Source organism: Euprymna scolopes, chromosome 11, assembly GCF_053919585.1.
Source record: "Euprymna scolopes isolate OS-2025 chromosome 11, ASM5391958v1, whole genome shotgun sequence".
Lineage (NCBI taxonomy): Eukaryota > Metazoa > Mollusca > Cephalopoda > Sepiida > Sepiolidae > Euprymna > Euprymna scolopes.
Window position 1 is genome coordinate 90,373,038 of NC_136492.1, and position 15,734 is coordinate 90,388,771.

General features: G+C 33.8%; 1 protein-coding gene and 1 pseudogene across 23 annotated transcripts in view; one reads left to right on the forward strand and one right to left on the reverse strand.

The window, feature by feature from the left end:
* LOC145287959 (disks large homolog 1-like) overlaps positions 1–15,734 on the reverse strand; it is a 909,452-nt gene that overhangs the window by 409,244 nt on the left and 484,474 nt on the right. For 21 of the 23 annotated variants that reach the window (XM_080135923.1, XM_080135919.1, XM_080135921.1 and 18 more), the window contains one exon: positions 5,930–5,968. The exons of the other annotated variants lie outside the window; for them this stretch is intronic. In XM_080135923.1, the coding sequence (XP_079992049.1) occupies positions 5,930–5,968 (39 nt within the window). The remainder of the gene's footprint in view (positions 1–5,929; positions 5,969–15,734) is intronic. 23 annotated transcript variants of the gene reach the window in all.
* LOC145288522 (5S ribosomal RNA) lies at positions 13,534–13,650 on the forward strand (annotated as a pseudogene).

Consider the following 15,734-nt stretch of genomic DNA (forward strand, 5'->3'; position numbering starts at 1 on the left):
GAATTTCACAAAAATTGAAAGTAAATTGATCTAAATATGATACATGTTACTACTGTTTATGCCTATCAACTGTGTTCCAAAATTCATAATGATCGGTTAATTAGTTTAGATGTAAATCCTATACATACAAATATATAAACATATACACATATATATCCACACCATCTTCATCTTTTCAATACTCAACTTACTTTCAGCACATTACTATATTTAAAAAATATCAAAAAGCACCAACAGTACCGCAAGTACATTAGGCAGAATCCTTGGAGATTCAAAGATTCCATTATAACTGGATTTTGGAAAGAGCACTTACAAATTCCCAAATAACTTTGAAGAAAAAAAAAAAAAAAAAAAAAAAAAAAAAAAAAAAAAAAGAAAGTCATACAAAATGCAGCATAATTAATAATGACTTTCCTGATTTTGTGGTTAGAAATAGTTGTGGAGGCGGAAGATATAAGGTTCAACTTTACCCACTGGAATTCCAAAATATCAGATTCCAAATCTTTATTTTAAAGTTTCTGAATTCTGACTTGATTCTTCAATGATAAAAAAAAAACATAGCACTGACTCCTAACATTCTTGCGAGTTTATTCCTAGTCAAAAAACCAAAGAACAAAGTGTAGTATCTGTTCTAATGCTACACTTATTCTATTCTCTATTCGGCCAGTGAGAGAGAATTTCTTCTGCACTGAGGCAATTTTTATTTTTGTTCCAATTCAGAATACCCCTTTTTGGGGGAGTTGCCCCCGCCCATATTTAAAACCGATCTTGTATTTAACTTTGCTCTCATGGAGAGGCAATAAGAACTCTTCAAACTCTCTGATGGCTCTGTTTAATCTTAAGAGGCAATGGATACCCCCTGTAAGAGGAGCTGCACATGGAATTGGGAGGCAAAGGTTGTGCAATCATCAACCACATTGCTCCTGAATCGGCACTGCTCGAGTCCAGTGGCAAGGAGATGTCCAGAACGACTGGAAACAATGCTGAGATAAGCAGAGAGCACATACAGCATTTGGAATTCCCAAATGGTCACTCATCTTAGTACTGACCAGGTTCAACGTTGCTTAACCGGTGATCTAACGGAAACCAATGTGTAAACATGATTATGCCGTATACAAACCCTCCACCCTGATTAGAAACACTGGAGATTCAAGGTTCGAGCCTCAGTGCAGACAAATAGAATTGCAAATTACTTGGGACTTCTACCCATCCATGGCTGGTGGAATGAGAGCATACTATCTCTGTGGATTTATAAAGAGTACCGTTCGAAATTCCATGCAGATTCCAGAGTTTGATAGAAAGATATCCGAGTAGTTACATTGGCCCAACCATTGCAAGAATAACACTCAAGATCGGAAAAATATCAAATCAAAGGAAAGGCAAAATAAATCTCTTGAACTTAACAGTTTGACATCACTTTTATGCCATTTTACAAACATTAAAATCAAGAAATAATGTTTAGCATGTTCAACCTTTTACATGATTTTGATTTTAGAAAATATCTCAAATTTAAGGCTTAAGCTTAAGGAGTCTTAAGAAATTAAATTTCAGGGAATCTTGCTTAATCAGTGCCTAATGATTATTAATCAAATTCAATAAGTTTTTAAACGAGAGGTTGGGGTCATGTGCCCCTAAAGAAACTGACATTTAGGGAATATATATATATAATCTAATATCTGTTTAAATTTCACAGAAAAAAAAATATTGAAGGTATCTGAATTCACTCCCTTTCTATAAAACTGAATTAAATTAAATATAGCCCACATTTGAACATCCTATACCTAAATGATAAGCTCAGCTAAGTAGTTTACAAGTGAAGCCTATACCTACAAATATATGAATATATAAACTTTATAATTTATTTTTAATATTAGTGTTTACTTTTACTTATAGATAAAAAAAATGGTAATGAAATACCAAATTCTTATGTATGACATGAAAAGAAACTGGAACCTTGGGAAGATATCCATCATTCCAGTAATGAAAAGGAGAAACCATGAAAAGAATCCCTGGTAAATATACCCGGTGAACCAAGTGCACCTAACAGGACGGTTAGAATCTTAAATAGATCACTTGTTTCTGAATTTTTCAGATCAGGATTGGTCCACAAGGACCTGTGGCGCAGTGGTTAGAGTACTTGGAAAAATCAATTGTAAAAAGTGATATTCTTCTGAAGGTTCAATCCTTAGTGTGAGCGACCTAAAAATACAATTGCGAATTACTTATTACAATCATGACTGATGGAACAATAGCATGCTATCCCCGTGAAGTAAAAACGTTTCACTCGAAATTCCGTCCAAATTCCCGAATTCGACAAGACACACCTAAAGAAAGTCAGAGGTTACATCGAATGAAATGTGGTGAAAATCACATTCACGATGAGAACAGTAGTCTGATGAATCCAAATAATAGGAAAGATCACTCGGTTGAAATGTAGGAGAGCAGGTGAATGTCTGGCATCCGGTAGAAACAATAAGAAAACTTAAAACAAATGTGAAATAAAAAAGTTTTTATACAAAATCTAGATTTTAAAGAAAATTACATAATAACTTTGTAAGCTTAAACACAAGTTTTCAACCATTTATCCCCTCTCCCCTAAAACACGATTTTTTTTTTTTAAAGTTTTGCTAATTGAAAAATTCAAAAAATATCTCAACAGCAAAATTGACTAATTATGTTTTATTCAATAGTATGTCAAAAATTGCCATAGTAATTTCACTATAAAGGTTTCACATGTTCACGTTTGGCGAAGCAGTGCAGCCCCCCCTTTTTTTTTTTACACACACACACACACACAGGTGTATGCAACCATGGTAACCAATCATTTACAAAGATCAAGAAAAAAAAATTCAAAAGGTGTAGGAGGGGAGGGTTGGGGTGGAGAGATGCAAAGGAACAAAAAAGTATTGATTAGCAAAAATAATGGAAAGGTTAGAAGCCAAAAGCGGCATTGTTATGATTTCTGTGGTAGTCAAAGAATTTGGGTTAGGAAGTGGACTGGAAGAATCCGAAGCTAAAAATGGATCTTATCAAGAAAGGTGTCCATCTTGTAATTAACTTTTATGTTGCAACCGAGAGTACATAAAAAAAGAAGAAAAAGGAGGCAAAGATAAACATTTATTGAATCGACTGATTCGCTTAATCGAATCCCCTTTGGGTTTTCTTAGAAGAAAATGTATTTCTCTCAAGTGTTAGGTTAACTCGAGAAAAAAAGCAAAAAAGGAAGACAATTAGTAAAAGAATAAAATATAAGAAAAAAAAAAGAGAAAAAAAAGAGAAAAAAAAAGAGAAGAGAAAAAAAAAGAAAAAGAGAAAAAAAAGAAAAAGAGAAAAAAAAAGAAAAAGAGAAAAAAAAGAAAAAGAGAAAAAAAAGAAAAAGAGAAAAAAAAGAAAAAGAGAAAAAAAAGAAAAAGAGAAAAAAAAGATAAAGAGAAAAAAAAGAAAAAGAGAAAAAAAAGAAAAGAGAAAAAAAAAGAAAAAGAGAAAAAAAAAAAGAAAAAAAAGAGAAAAAAAGAAAATAAAAGAGAAAATAAAATAAAATAATTTAAATTATTTGGACTAATATCCTCATCCTGGTTATAATTTTCAGAACATTTAGCCAAAATAACTTTCAAGTGCATATTTTCAAACCGTGGAATGTCTATAGAATTTAGAGCTGAAACTATTATTTAAACGGCAGGAGAACATAGTTCTTATTTGGTTAACCATGATCAGGTTCCCCTCTTGATTAATACCAAAGAAAAAAAAAGGAGTTTGATTTATGAAAGTATTAAAGGTAATGAAAAGACAATGTGGACGTAAAGAGATAGCCTCAAACTTTTGGAGTATCAAAACCAAAACACCGCCCCCCTCAAACAAACATGAGGGGGCAGAAGTGGGAATCTTTGACACAAACATATGAGCACTAATTAGGGTTCCCCATTAAAAGTGAGTCCCATGGGGCCCCTATCTCCATTAATGTGAGTGGTAACCGGTCAAAACCTTCCCCCTCTCAATGGCGGTTATCCAAATTTAGTAGCTTTACATGAAATGGTGTGAGCATGCATAGGGTTTTTCCCCTGGGTCTCTGCCCCCATCGGTGTGATGAGGGGGTGACTTTATCATATCCATTTTTCTCCTTGATACCTCTTCTATCATTGTATGTGGGTTAGGGTTAGTATAATAGTAAACTATATAGGAGCCTATTTGTGTCAAAACAGACACATACAGACGTTGAGCTTACTCTAAATTTTATAACATTTGTTTTTTTTCAAATTTTCAAATTAACCTTACAAAATAATGCTTTCAAAGATGTGAATAAACTCACATTTAATTTTTTATTTTATTCTTACTAATATTTCTAGTAAGGATTGAACCAAAAGACTAACTTAGAACTGATTGACACTCAATGCTTTATCCGTTGGCACCAGGTCCATGTATAAAATAATTTTTTTTTTTTATGACATTTCATAACATTCCTCTACTTGGTCATGAAGGGCTCAGTTTGAAATCCCGCATAGGTTCTAGAGATTGATAAGGATTCCAGATTTCAAAAAGATGCACCTGAAGGAAATCAGAGGTTACATCAGCCAAAACGTTATGAAAAGAATAATCAAGATGAAAATAGTAGTCCAAATAACATGAATTATCAATCCTCATCTAAAAAAAAAAAACCCAGAAAAAACTCAGAAACAGTTTAACAATTTGTAAGCTTCAGTTTATCAAATTGTGCAAATTCTAAGTTCAAGGCTTTTTGGTGAACATTGAGGAAATGTGTTTAAATAAAACAGAAAAATTAAGACATTTTTCAAGAGAAACTACCATTTCAAAAATATTAAACACTTAATATCACTACCGACTCACTCGACAATGGCCAGAGTATTTATTAATGAGGCGGAAGAGGAGAGTTCAATCCTGGGTAGAGTAATTAAAAAAAAAAAAAAAAACTTGAATGAGATGCTTCTTTGCTAAACACTCAACATCATAAAGTGTGATATAATAACATTGACACCCTGATTCTCATTAGATCAGACAAGTTAAGCAGCATTGAGCAAGGTGGGTGATCAGCTTATCTTGATATTATTTCCAGTCATACAAAATTTCTTCTTGCTTTTCCGTTGGCATTGAAATTAAGCAGTACCGGTTTAAGAAAGGTATGGTTAGAGATTGTGCAACACTTGCTTCATAATTATGCTCACAGCCACCCTTACAGAGGGTATGTATTGTCTCTCAAAGCTTAACAGAGGCCGCGAATAAGCTGTGGATCAAGGCTGTTGAGCAATCAACAGAAAGTGAGAACGAACCTACTACCTCAGTGGAGTAGCCAATCAAAATGCAGCTTTTGGGTAACCCTTGACTATGATCAATCCAGTTTTTTTTTCTTTCTAATATTCAAAATAACACCATTCTAAGAAAATATTTCTTTAAAAAATGATTAAACTCAGCATGTTCTTACCTATATAATAGTAAGTTATATCAAATTCATGTCCATATTTACATTATTACCCTTAACTGCTTTCAAAATATGGCTGAATGCAAAAATTATATATTTAAGAAAATTTACCCTGATGTTGATGCTGTGTTGAAAATAAAACATACCAAAAGACACTTTCGCCTTCAAGCTAAGATCAAAGTATATTATCTGTTCTATCCAAAGATAAATATCATTGGTCTGTGATCATGTTGGATATCTGTGGAAGAGAAATACGTTGCAAACTCCTACAAGTGTTTGGAGAGAGCTCCCCCCATCACATATTCTTAAAGTACATTTAGCAAAGTACATCTTTTTCTATCTGAACAAATCAAAAATGGAACAGTAACATCATAAGGCCTGCACATACGTTGCAAGTCCATCGAATGGATAGATGTCACAAACACGAGTTTTGTATATAAACCTCTAGTAATGTACAACGCTCAAAAAATAAATAAAAAAATAAATAAAAAAACTTACCCTTTCCAAAGCAATTTCTTCGTATTCCCAATCTTCTTCCTGAAAAAGATAACGTTTATGTTAATATTTTCCTATAAATAAAATTATAGAAACTCAACCTGTAACAAATATTTTCAGATGTAATTTAAAGCCCAGTGACAATAGAAATGCAAATATAAATTTATAAATAATCGTCTGAAACAAAAAAACTCATGTTAAAAAAATGTGTCATTGCCATTGTTAAACTTCTTACTCTGCAACTACAAGAAAAAATAAATAAAAATACCCTAATCTCAATGCATAAAAGTGAATAGTGTTTTATTAGAACTTCAGTTACAGAATTAATAAGCGTTAAAAAATACAAATAGTTATCCTATTCGAGAACATGCTACCCCCATAGATTAAATATGAGATTCTGTTCAAAATTCCATACAGATTCCAGAGTTCAACAGAAATATTACATGCCTTATAAATCATGAATGATTTTTTAGGTATTCATATCGATAGAGAGTAACACCAAGTAAAAAAAAAAAAAAAATCGCAAGATGTCACAATGGCGGGCAAATATAAACGTCAAGTTTATAGGTTACATCAGCCGAAACGTTGTATGAATAACACTCAAAATGAGAACAGTAGTCCGGATTATACAAATAATCAGAATTTCACTATATCTGCCTGCTTTCACACATGCTGGTTTGTGACGACTACAGTAAGTTGATTCAATTTATACTTTTGTTAAATATTAAAAGCTCAGCTGATAACATTTGAACGCAGTGAGAATAAAAAGAAAAAAACTATTTTCCCAGATTTTCATATAAAGTAATAAGAAGGAAGCCCCCCCCCCCAAGCCCCGTTTTCACACAAGTGGCATGGAACTAATCCGATAACATTGCAAACTTGATGACTTATAAATCATGAATGATTTTTGAGGTATTCATATCGATAGAGAGTAACACCAAGTAAAAAAAAAAATCGCAAGATGTCACAATGGTGGGCAAATATAAACGTCAAATTCAAGGGCCAATAAATAGAGTTAAACAGATTAGGGAGCAACTTGATAGTTGAAATATCTCACATAAAAATCAGTCCGCTATCATCACAAACAAAAGTAAATAATTCAGTAGCTAACACAGCCAATCAAATGAAACTGGACAATCACACTTGCAGGTGAGTTTATATTATAACACCACTTATCACACTTGCAGGTGAGTTTATATTATAACACCACTTATATATATAAGTGGTGTTATAATATAAACTCACCTGCAAGTGTGATTGTCCAGTTTCATTATTTTCATTCTCGTATATAATATATATATAAAAAGGGCAGTTTGTGCGAATTCGTTTCCTATAAACTCTGAAATGGCTGGGTCGATTTTTTTATGAAATTTCACACAAATATCCATTACGTGTCTGGAAGTGTTCTTAGATAACAAAGTCTTTCTGATACATAACCTAAGTATCGAAAATCGTTAATCGAAAAATTTGATTAAAGAAGGAACACTCCGATTTTGAACAAAGTTAACTTATAAAGCCTAAAATCACAAGTGCATTTGAGAAGTTTTATCACCGCACAAGCAGAAGGGCCTGATATACAAAACAAAATAAAATGGAAAAAGAGTTAAAAATCCGGACAACGTGTGACAAATAAATAAATAAATAAATAAATAAATAAATAAAAATAAAATTGGGAGGTAAGACTATCGATTTGGCAGAAAGAAAAACAAAATAATAAAGAAACGGATTTTTATTAAAAAGTGGAAAACTCGCACCCATGGTAGACTAGTGATTTACATGGAATTCCGTTTTTTTTTTTTCTAGAAAAAAAAAAAAAAAAAAGTGGAATTCCACTTTTTTTTTTTTTTTCAAATCCAGAAAAGTAGATATCTGTTTAAATTTGTACAAAGTGGAGAGCTCACATCCCTGAGCGATCACTAACTATCTACATTACATATTGCTCACTGACAATAACTAACAATCTTGCAGTCTAAATGACATTAACTCTGGCCAGATTTCTAAAACTCGTCACCTCTTTCATTAACGTGATTGTTGTTATTGTTGTCGCTATTGTTGTTATAGCTGATGATGATACAATTTTTAAAATAACTTTTTTTGTTGATTTGATGGATGCTACAGCTGGTGACCATAAACACAATTTGTAAACAATTCATTATCATTGATAGCAACAATAACTAATCCAGACTTAACCCTATTACCTCAAACACCAATTATCTTAATTGCTGCAATATATTGCTTCCATTAAAGCCAAGGGGTATTAACAAATTTCTGATGTTAGGCAACATAAAAAATATTATTGAAAAAGTGGCAATTTAATAGATGTAATTTCATTAAAAAATATTTCACTCTTCCCACCCCCACAAAGAAAGCATAAACATCATATTCGTTTTAACGTCTATCATATTAACATGACTGCTTTTAAAAATTGACTTCTTTATTGCTAGTTTTTTTTTTTAAATCCGTCTTTATTACTCTATCCGGGTTTTCCTTCCCATTGTTACATATTAGAGGATCCTACGTCAGTAGTGATTAAGTTAGATAGTGTGAATTTTTACAAAACAGAGATCATTATCATCGTCGTCATCTCAATCCAAAGATTCTATTGTTGACATTGGTTTTCCCTGCTATTTTAGTTAGAATTCTTTTTAGAAATACATCAGGGATTGCAGAAGGGACCACATGAAGGTTGCCAACATCCTAAATGAAACTGATTTTTGTGGAACGAACTGGATTTGAACTTTGGACACTCAGGTCATCAGTCCGTGTCATTAACTTCTAGACTACTGTCACCTCCCAAAACAGAGATGACGAATGACATCACTTTCGAGCTGAGAGAAACAAAGGTTGCCAAATCAGTCTCTTCATGGAAGCCGTGTGAACAAGACATCATGAATAATGTAGGAAACTTGTAATCTAAAGCGAATATTACTTCAATGTTTGTGTGCATCACTCATTTCAGTAAATTAAAAAGTAAATAATTATTAATATAGTATTAATCCTTCTGTCAATTTTCCTCAAATGAAAACTCTCAGCAAACGTCTCCTTATGCGTTACATTCTACATAAAAAGTAGATTGTATAGCAACCATTAGACAAAATGGCAATGATAATAAAAATAAAAACGATCCTGTATAAACACCCTGCATGTGTGTATCATGACTTATTTTGTTATCAAAAAAGTTACACTATACAAACTAACCCTGCTATCTCAACTGTTCGACATCTAATCCCAGCACACTCTTATTCATTCTTTCAATGAGACCAAACCAACAAAGTTTCCTGTTCAACACACATCACCACTTACTATGAGATAATCATATTTAGGTCTGTCTTAAAGATTCTCATTACCATTGTAAAAACGTTACAGATGATATACTACCCTTCATATTAAATTAAGCATTGAAATATAGTACAGTAAATAGAATTCAGACAGATACTAAATCCCCATTAATAATAGATATTAGTTAGCCTTCGATCTCATTGGCATCATTAAAAGAAAACGTATAAAACCTCAATAAATATGCTTCTCGTGTGTCAATTCTTTCAAAATATTAACTTATCATATTTGGTTTCATGTCTGTTTTACATGCTAGCATGCAAAAGGCTAGTTTGTAAAAGTCTATCTCTGGCCATGTCTTTATTTATCCAGCTTTCTCTCAAATTCATCCTCATCAATTCTTTCCATATTTTCTTTGGCTTTTCTCTGCCAGCTGACCTCGTTATGTCAACTGTTCTACATCTACTAACCCAATCTCTCTTCTTATTTTAATGTAACCAAAGCAATGACGATTTCTCTTCAGAACACATCGTCCCTGTCCAATTATGATACAATTGTTAGTCAACTGTAAACAGCTAAACCTTTTCTATTAATATACCATTATTTGTCTCAATTAAAAAAAGGTTTGGTACTTGGAAAATTTTGAGGTCCACAACTGGTGTAACGGATATAAACAGGCTATGGAATCTGTTAAACCAAGTTCCTTCTTAGACATGAGCCCAAAAAGAGTCTCTAATCTAATAAATCCTGCATTGTCAGCCAAGCTTCAACCCTTGTCTCGTCGCCACAATGTTCTACCTGTGTGCTTGTTTTACAAGTACTTTAATGGATTGTGCTCTGATGAACTCCTAGCACTTGTGCTCCCTCGACGTAAATACGCAGCTAACCCAGAACAAGCAGCAAAATCTCACCCTTTCAGCTTTCTACTTTAAGTTTTTCCTGCTCAGGCTGTTAGACTTAGGAATTCTCTTTTTCCTGCTTCCCTAGCTGTACTAATTTGCAGATATTTAAATGTAATGTGAACAAACATCCTGCTGCTCAATTCTCTCTATAATTTTCCTGTGGTCGTGGTTAATGTCCAAGTGCTAATATGCCTTGTTTGGGTTGGTTGTTTTACGGCAGATCAATCCTTTTCGGGTTATGTAATGCTGAATCCAGCGGAAAAAAGTTTTTATTCTTCAATTTCTTTATATCTTCAAATATTTATTCATGGCGTTTCGTTTGATTGTTTTGTAGAAGTAAACTTTTTTTTAATTTTTTTTTTTTACTTTGCATAACATGATTGAGTTGTGCAAAGGAAAAGAAAAAAATAACAAATATTTGGTGCAATTTTGGCCAGGAAGCCAGTATCTTCAGACAACCCGATCTGATAGCACCAGATGCCATAACAGGTATTACCACTCCAGATCAAAGTGGGCACGAGGGCAATGAAGGGGCAACTCCACATTCCTCACAGTTTCCAAGTGGGACCTCACCACTGGATGTCCCTTAAGGTCATATCCAGAACCATGCCTTGCTTGGGGGTGAATAAGATTAAAAAATCGACATAAAGCAAACGTTCCGTTCATGAGAATAATATCCAAGATAAGAACAGTAGCCTGAACAGTCCAAACCATCGTGTATTCTATGGACTAATAGAATTCTTTTGTTATAAATAAATCCAAATAATCGTTTCGGATTTGCGTTGACTAATTGAATTTGCAGGAGACACAGCCAGAACGATTTGCTTAAATAATAAAGTTATTCCGCATTCCTAAGCAAAAGAAGTTTTCTTGATCTTTGAAAATGGAATGTGTTGCTAAGATTGTTTGAATTCCAGCAATAAAGCTTTGTCAATTATACACGGATTTTATCCGTCGTTCAGCTGGTGCATCTGATTACAAACCATCTGTGTCATAAGTGACACAGATTGTAAATATAGGGAGTTGGTTGGAAGAGTACCTTATAAGGAAATCCTTACTCCTAAAATAATCTGTATGTTTTGTATTTGGAAAGATATTTAAGAGTTTGTTTTTCTTTTTTTTTTTACAAGAAAGTCAATACTTATCAAGGTCCAAAGGTCACTGGAGGATAAGAATTAATGATTGTCAAAAGGTCAGTGAGACAACACAGCGATGATTAGTAATAGTGCTGAAAATTCGGTAGAATTTGAGAGAAAGACGGAAAAAGATAAGAGTTATACAGAATTCAATGGTGTAAAATATATAAATGTATCTGATTTTTTTTTTGCCTGACATAAACAACAAAAATGTTCTTTTATATAATCGATTTTCAAATTAAAACTAAAAAAAATTCAAATAAACCAAAAAAACTTATGTATATTAACTTATTAAGTTAACTTATAAAGCCTAAAATCACAAGTGCATTTGAGAAGTTTTATCACCGCACAAGCAGAAGATAGACAAGAGAAGACAACTCTTTATTCAACTAATGATTTGAGCAATTACTTTGAAATTTGCTTCAATATGAAAACAAAAAATATACACTTCATTCACCTCAACACTAACCCTATGTCCAGAATAATGGTGAAAGCACTAAATTCATGCAAAGATTTTTTTGAAGGCATTTATAACCTTGTTTTTGAAAAGCCATGAAATTTGATCATTTTTTTTTTTCTTTTTAACTCTTCTTCACCTCCAAACAAGTCACGATGTGACTTGGACATAAGTGGGTTCTATTTTGGGACCATGTCTACAGGACACTATGTGGGGAGTTGAGCAGCGAGATATGTAATACTTAAACTTCTGCATGTCAGTACACTCAGAAAAGCAGGAGACTGGGATGGAATTCCAAACTCTAGCAGTTCGTGGTAAGAAACTGCTAGAGTAGAAGGCTTTCCGGCAATCTAGATACCTCTACAATGAAGGGGTGGGATTTTGCTGCTTGTCGAGTTAGTCAAATGTATTTATACCGAGGGGGTACAAGTGCTACGAGTAAAACAGCTAGAGATGCAACATTACAGTGATGGGACAGAGGTTGGAGTTTTAGAAAAAAAAAACATTTTAAAAAATGTATTTTATTTTAATAAAACTTAGAATGATACCAATCTAAGTCATGATATAACATTAGAATGTTGGTTAAATTATTTTAGCAAGAATTCTGACATCAGGAAGCGGCGGACATTCGATTGAGCCTGTTTGATGTAATAGCTGACGCCATTTTACTCTAAGGATGGTATGATATGGAAAAGCAGGTGTGATTGGTTGGAATAAAGGACAGAGAATTCCTTTCTGCATGGATTTTCCCATTTTTGAAGAAGAAAGTGAACCAACTTTTATCAAAGACATTCAAAGAAAACCAAAAACAAGAACAGCAGGTGCAATTGCAAGCAAGACACACCATCAGAATTTAGGTTTCCAACAGGAATGAAAACAAAACAAACAAAAAAAGAGGGCGAATCACTCTCTCACACACACATACAAGCAGGCGGTGATTCTGTGGTTACTACCATAAATTGTGAAGTCCGTATGCAGTGTTCAAGTTCTGATGAGCTATTCCATCACTTCTAATAACCTTTGTGAAAGAAATTAATTCATTTTCCTCTCCCTAATTACGATGTAGCAGACTAGAATAAAAGGGAAATTAGTCTATAAGGAAAACTCCAAAAGGGTACCTGCAAGCAAGTAGGTCTCTAATACATAGGCACACCATTACCTGGTGGAAAGAAAGAGTTAGCCTCCATCATAATTCATTATAAGCCAATTCGTTTGTAAGGTGTGTGTGTGGGGGGGGTCATCCAAATAGTTTAAAGGAGGATAGTCTATTACAATATAGGTTAGTGTTTTTTTAGTCGCAGAAGGGTATTATGTTTTTCTATTTATGTTAATTACCGGAGGTGTTAATGTGAGATTGGTGTTTTCTGTTTGTTGAAATGGATTGAATGGTCTTAAAGTTGTGTTTGGGTAAGATGGAATAAAGTCTTTTTTGTGAGTTAGTGGAAAGAGTAACAGTTGTGTGTGTGTGTGTGTGTGTGTGTGTGTGTGTGTGTGTATATATATATATATATATATAACAGTTGTGTGTGTATATAAGTTATGAAAATATATATGGCAATTAAGCTACACAGAATATGCCGCATCTCATTCTTGTGAGAATTCGTCAGGCTTATGCATAAGTCTGACGAATTCTCACAAGAATGAATCGCGGCATATTCTATGTACCTTGATTGCCATATATATTTTAATAACTTAGAACCTAGCTCTACCTATGTATCGAGCACTGTTGAAGTAAATACTGAAAAATTTATGCATAAAATTATATCTTCATATATTAATTCATGTGATTAAATGAAGTAATCATATATATATATATATATGTGTGTGTATGTATGTATGTATGGCACAATCACGTTGACACACTGGTTCCCATTAGATCACTGAAGTTAAGCAACGTTGAGCCTAGCTAGTACCAGATGGGTAACCATTTGGGAATTCTAGGCACTGTATGTGCTCTCTGCTTATCTTGGCATTGTTTCCAGTCATCCTGAACCTCTACTGGCCACCAGCATTTAACAACGTCGACTCAGGAGAGGTGTGGTTGGAAATTGCACTACTCTTGCCACAAAAATTCCATGCCCAGTGGATACCTTACAGTGGATATCTGTCAAGACTGAAGGAAGCTATCATATACCTTCTAATTTATGTTGAAGAGACTTAATAAAACTATTCATCTTATAAATCATCATACACTAAAACTTTGGAACTTGTATACTCAATGATGAACATACATACATTTCCGCTTTTATATTTATAGATGACAACTTAGAATAGACGTATGTATGTGTGTTCGCTTTTTCTGTATGTCTACAAAAGGCATTTTTCAGAGAAGCGGTCGCTCGCTTCACAACTTTTAAAAACTTTATATCACATATAAATCGTAATATCTCAGTTAACAACGAAGCTCACCTGTCTATTTAATTTACTCGATTTCGGGAAGATAAATATTCAACATTTGTCGCTCGCCACATGTAGGTTAGTCTTTCCTATAACATCTGGGGGGGGGGGGAAGCGTTCAGTAGTAAATACTATCCCGCAGTCAAACTTGACCTCATTAACTCATTAAAATGGGCACCTGGTTTGTTATCAAAATGTTTTGGTTTCGAATCGTGGTGCGAGATGTCTTTTTTTTTTTTTTTTTTTTTTGGATTTTTTAAGTTTAAATATTGAACCAGTGTTATTTAAGCCATTTTTCACGTAATGTTCGTTTTTTTTTTTTTTTTTAATTTTTTATTTTTATCTTTTTACTTCGCTTATCCACCCCCGACCACACACCCAAAAACACCCGGGTACCCACCGATTTTTTAAATTTTAATATCGAAATAGGCTTATTTAAGCCATCTTTCACATGTTCGTTTTTCTGTTTTCTTTTTTGATCATTCGTTTTCCTTACGTTAGTTTTGTGGGTTTTTTTTTTTTATGTTTTGATTATCCCCTCCGCTTAAGTTTTAACGTTGTTTTCTTTTTTTTACTTTGCTTATAACAAACAAACCTACGGCGGCGGCGTAACGCTCGACGACTTCCGTGAGCGCACCTGTCAATTTGGTTCTTAAATAAATTCAAACATCTTTCAGTAACTCATTCTGGCTGGCCGATTTTATTTTCAAACTTCGCCTCAGGGCTTCGGGTTCGATCCTACCAACTTTTACCCCCCCCCGGTTTCTTTTTTATTTAACACCACACACACCTCCAAACACCCGGGCAACGCCAGGTACCCTCGCTAGTCTATTATATAAATCTTAAACGTCTGTTAGTGTGTATGTATGTTTTCCTAGAACTTTCGAAAGCGGCGACAGATTTTCACGAAATTGATACCGTTTTGAAGCTCGACTCTTTGGGCGATAAATATCGAAAAATTAGCCAAAAACATTAATTCCTTTACCCTCAACCGGGCACTTTTCTACAGGGAGGGGTCGCTTTTTTTTGCCGATATTTTCAAAAGTCATCGCCTCTTTTCGATTGTCTAGCCTTAATTTGAACCTACGTCGCTTCCAGTTTGACGATCGGTGCAGCAGCTAATGCGTTGCGTTTTTATTTCGCTTTCTTTTCCTCTTTCGTGGTACGGGTTTCAACCTGCCTGCCTACTAACTTTTGTTTTTGGCGCTCGCAATTTTCCCTTTTTTTTTCCTCAACGAACACCCTTACACACACCTCCACTTTCTTTTCTGCCTTTGCGTCATAGGTTCGAGCCTGCCTACTACAACTTTTTTGTTTTTTATCAACACACACCTACAAACACCTGGGCAACGCCGGGCACCCAGGCTAGTTATATATATATAACCACGCATACGCTTCATTGGTAATAGACGTTTTTATGCTGATAAAAATAAACAAGGTTCAGTTTATTATACAAGTGTAATATTGTTTCAGCCATTTACTGATATTTTATATAGTTTTTTTTACATATGCTTTTTATTATGCTAATAACACCACGGTCACTCATCAGTGCCACGGATATACATACAAACCAAACAAAAAAAAAAAAATCACATTAATCTAAGGATGTTCCTCCCCACAGACGGTCATGATAAACTTAT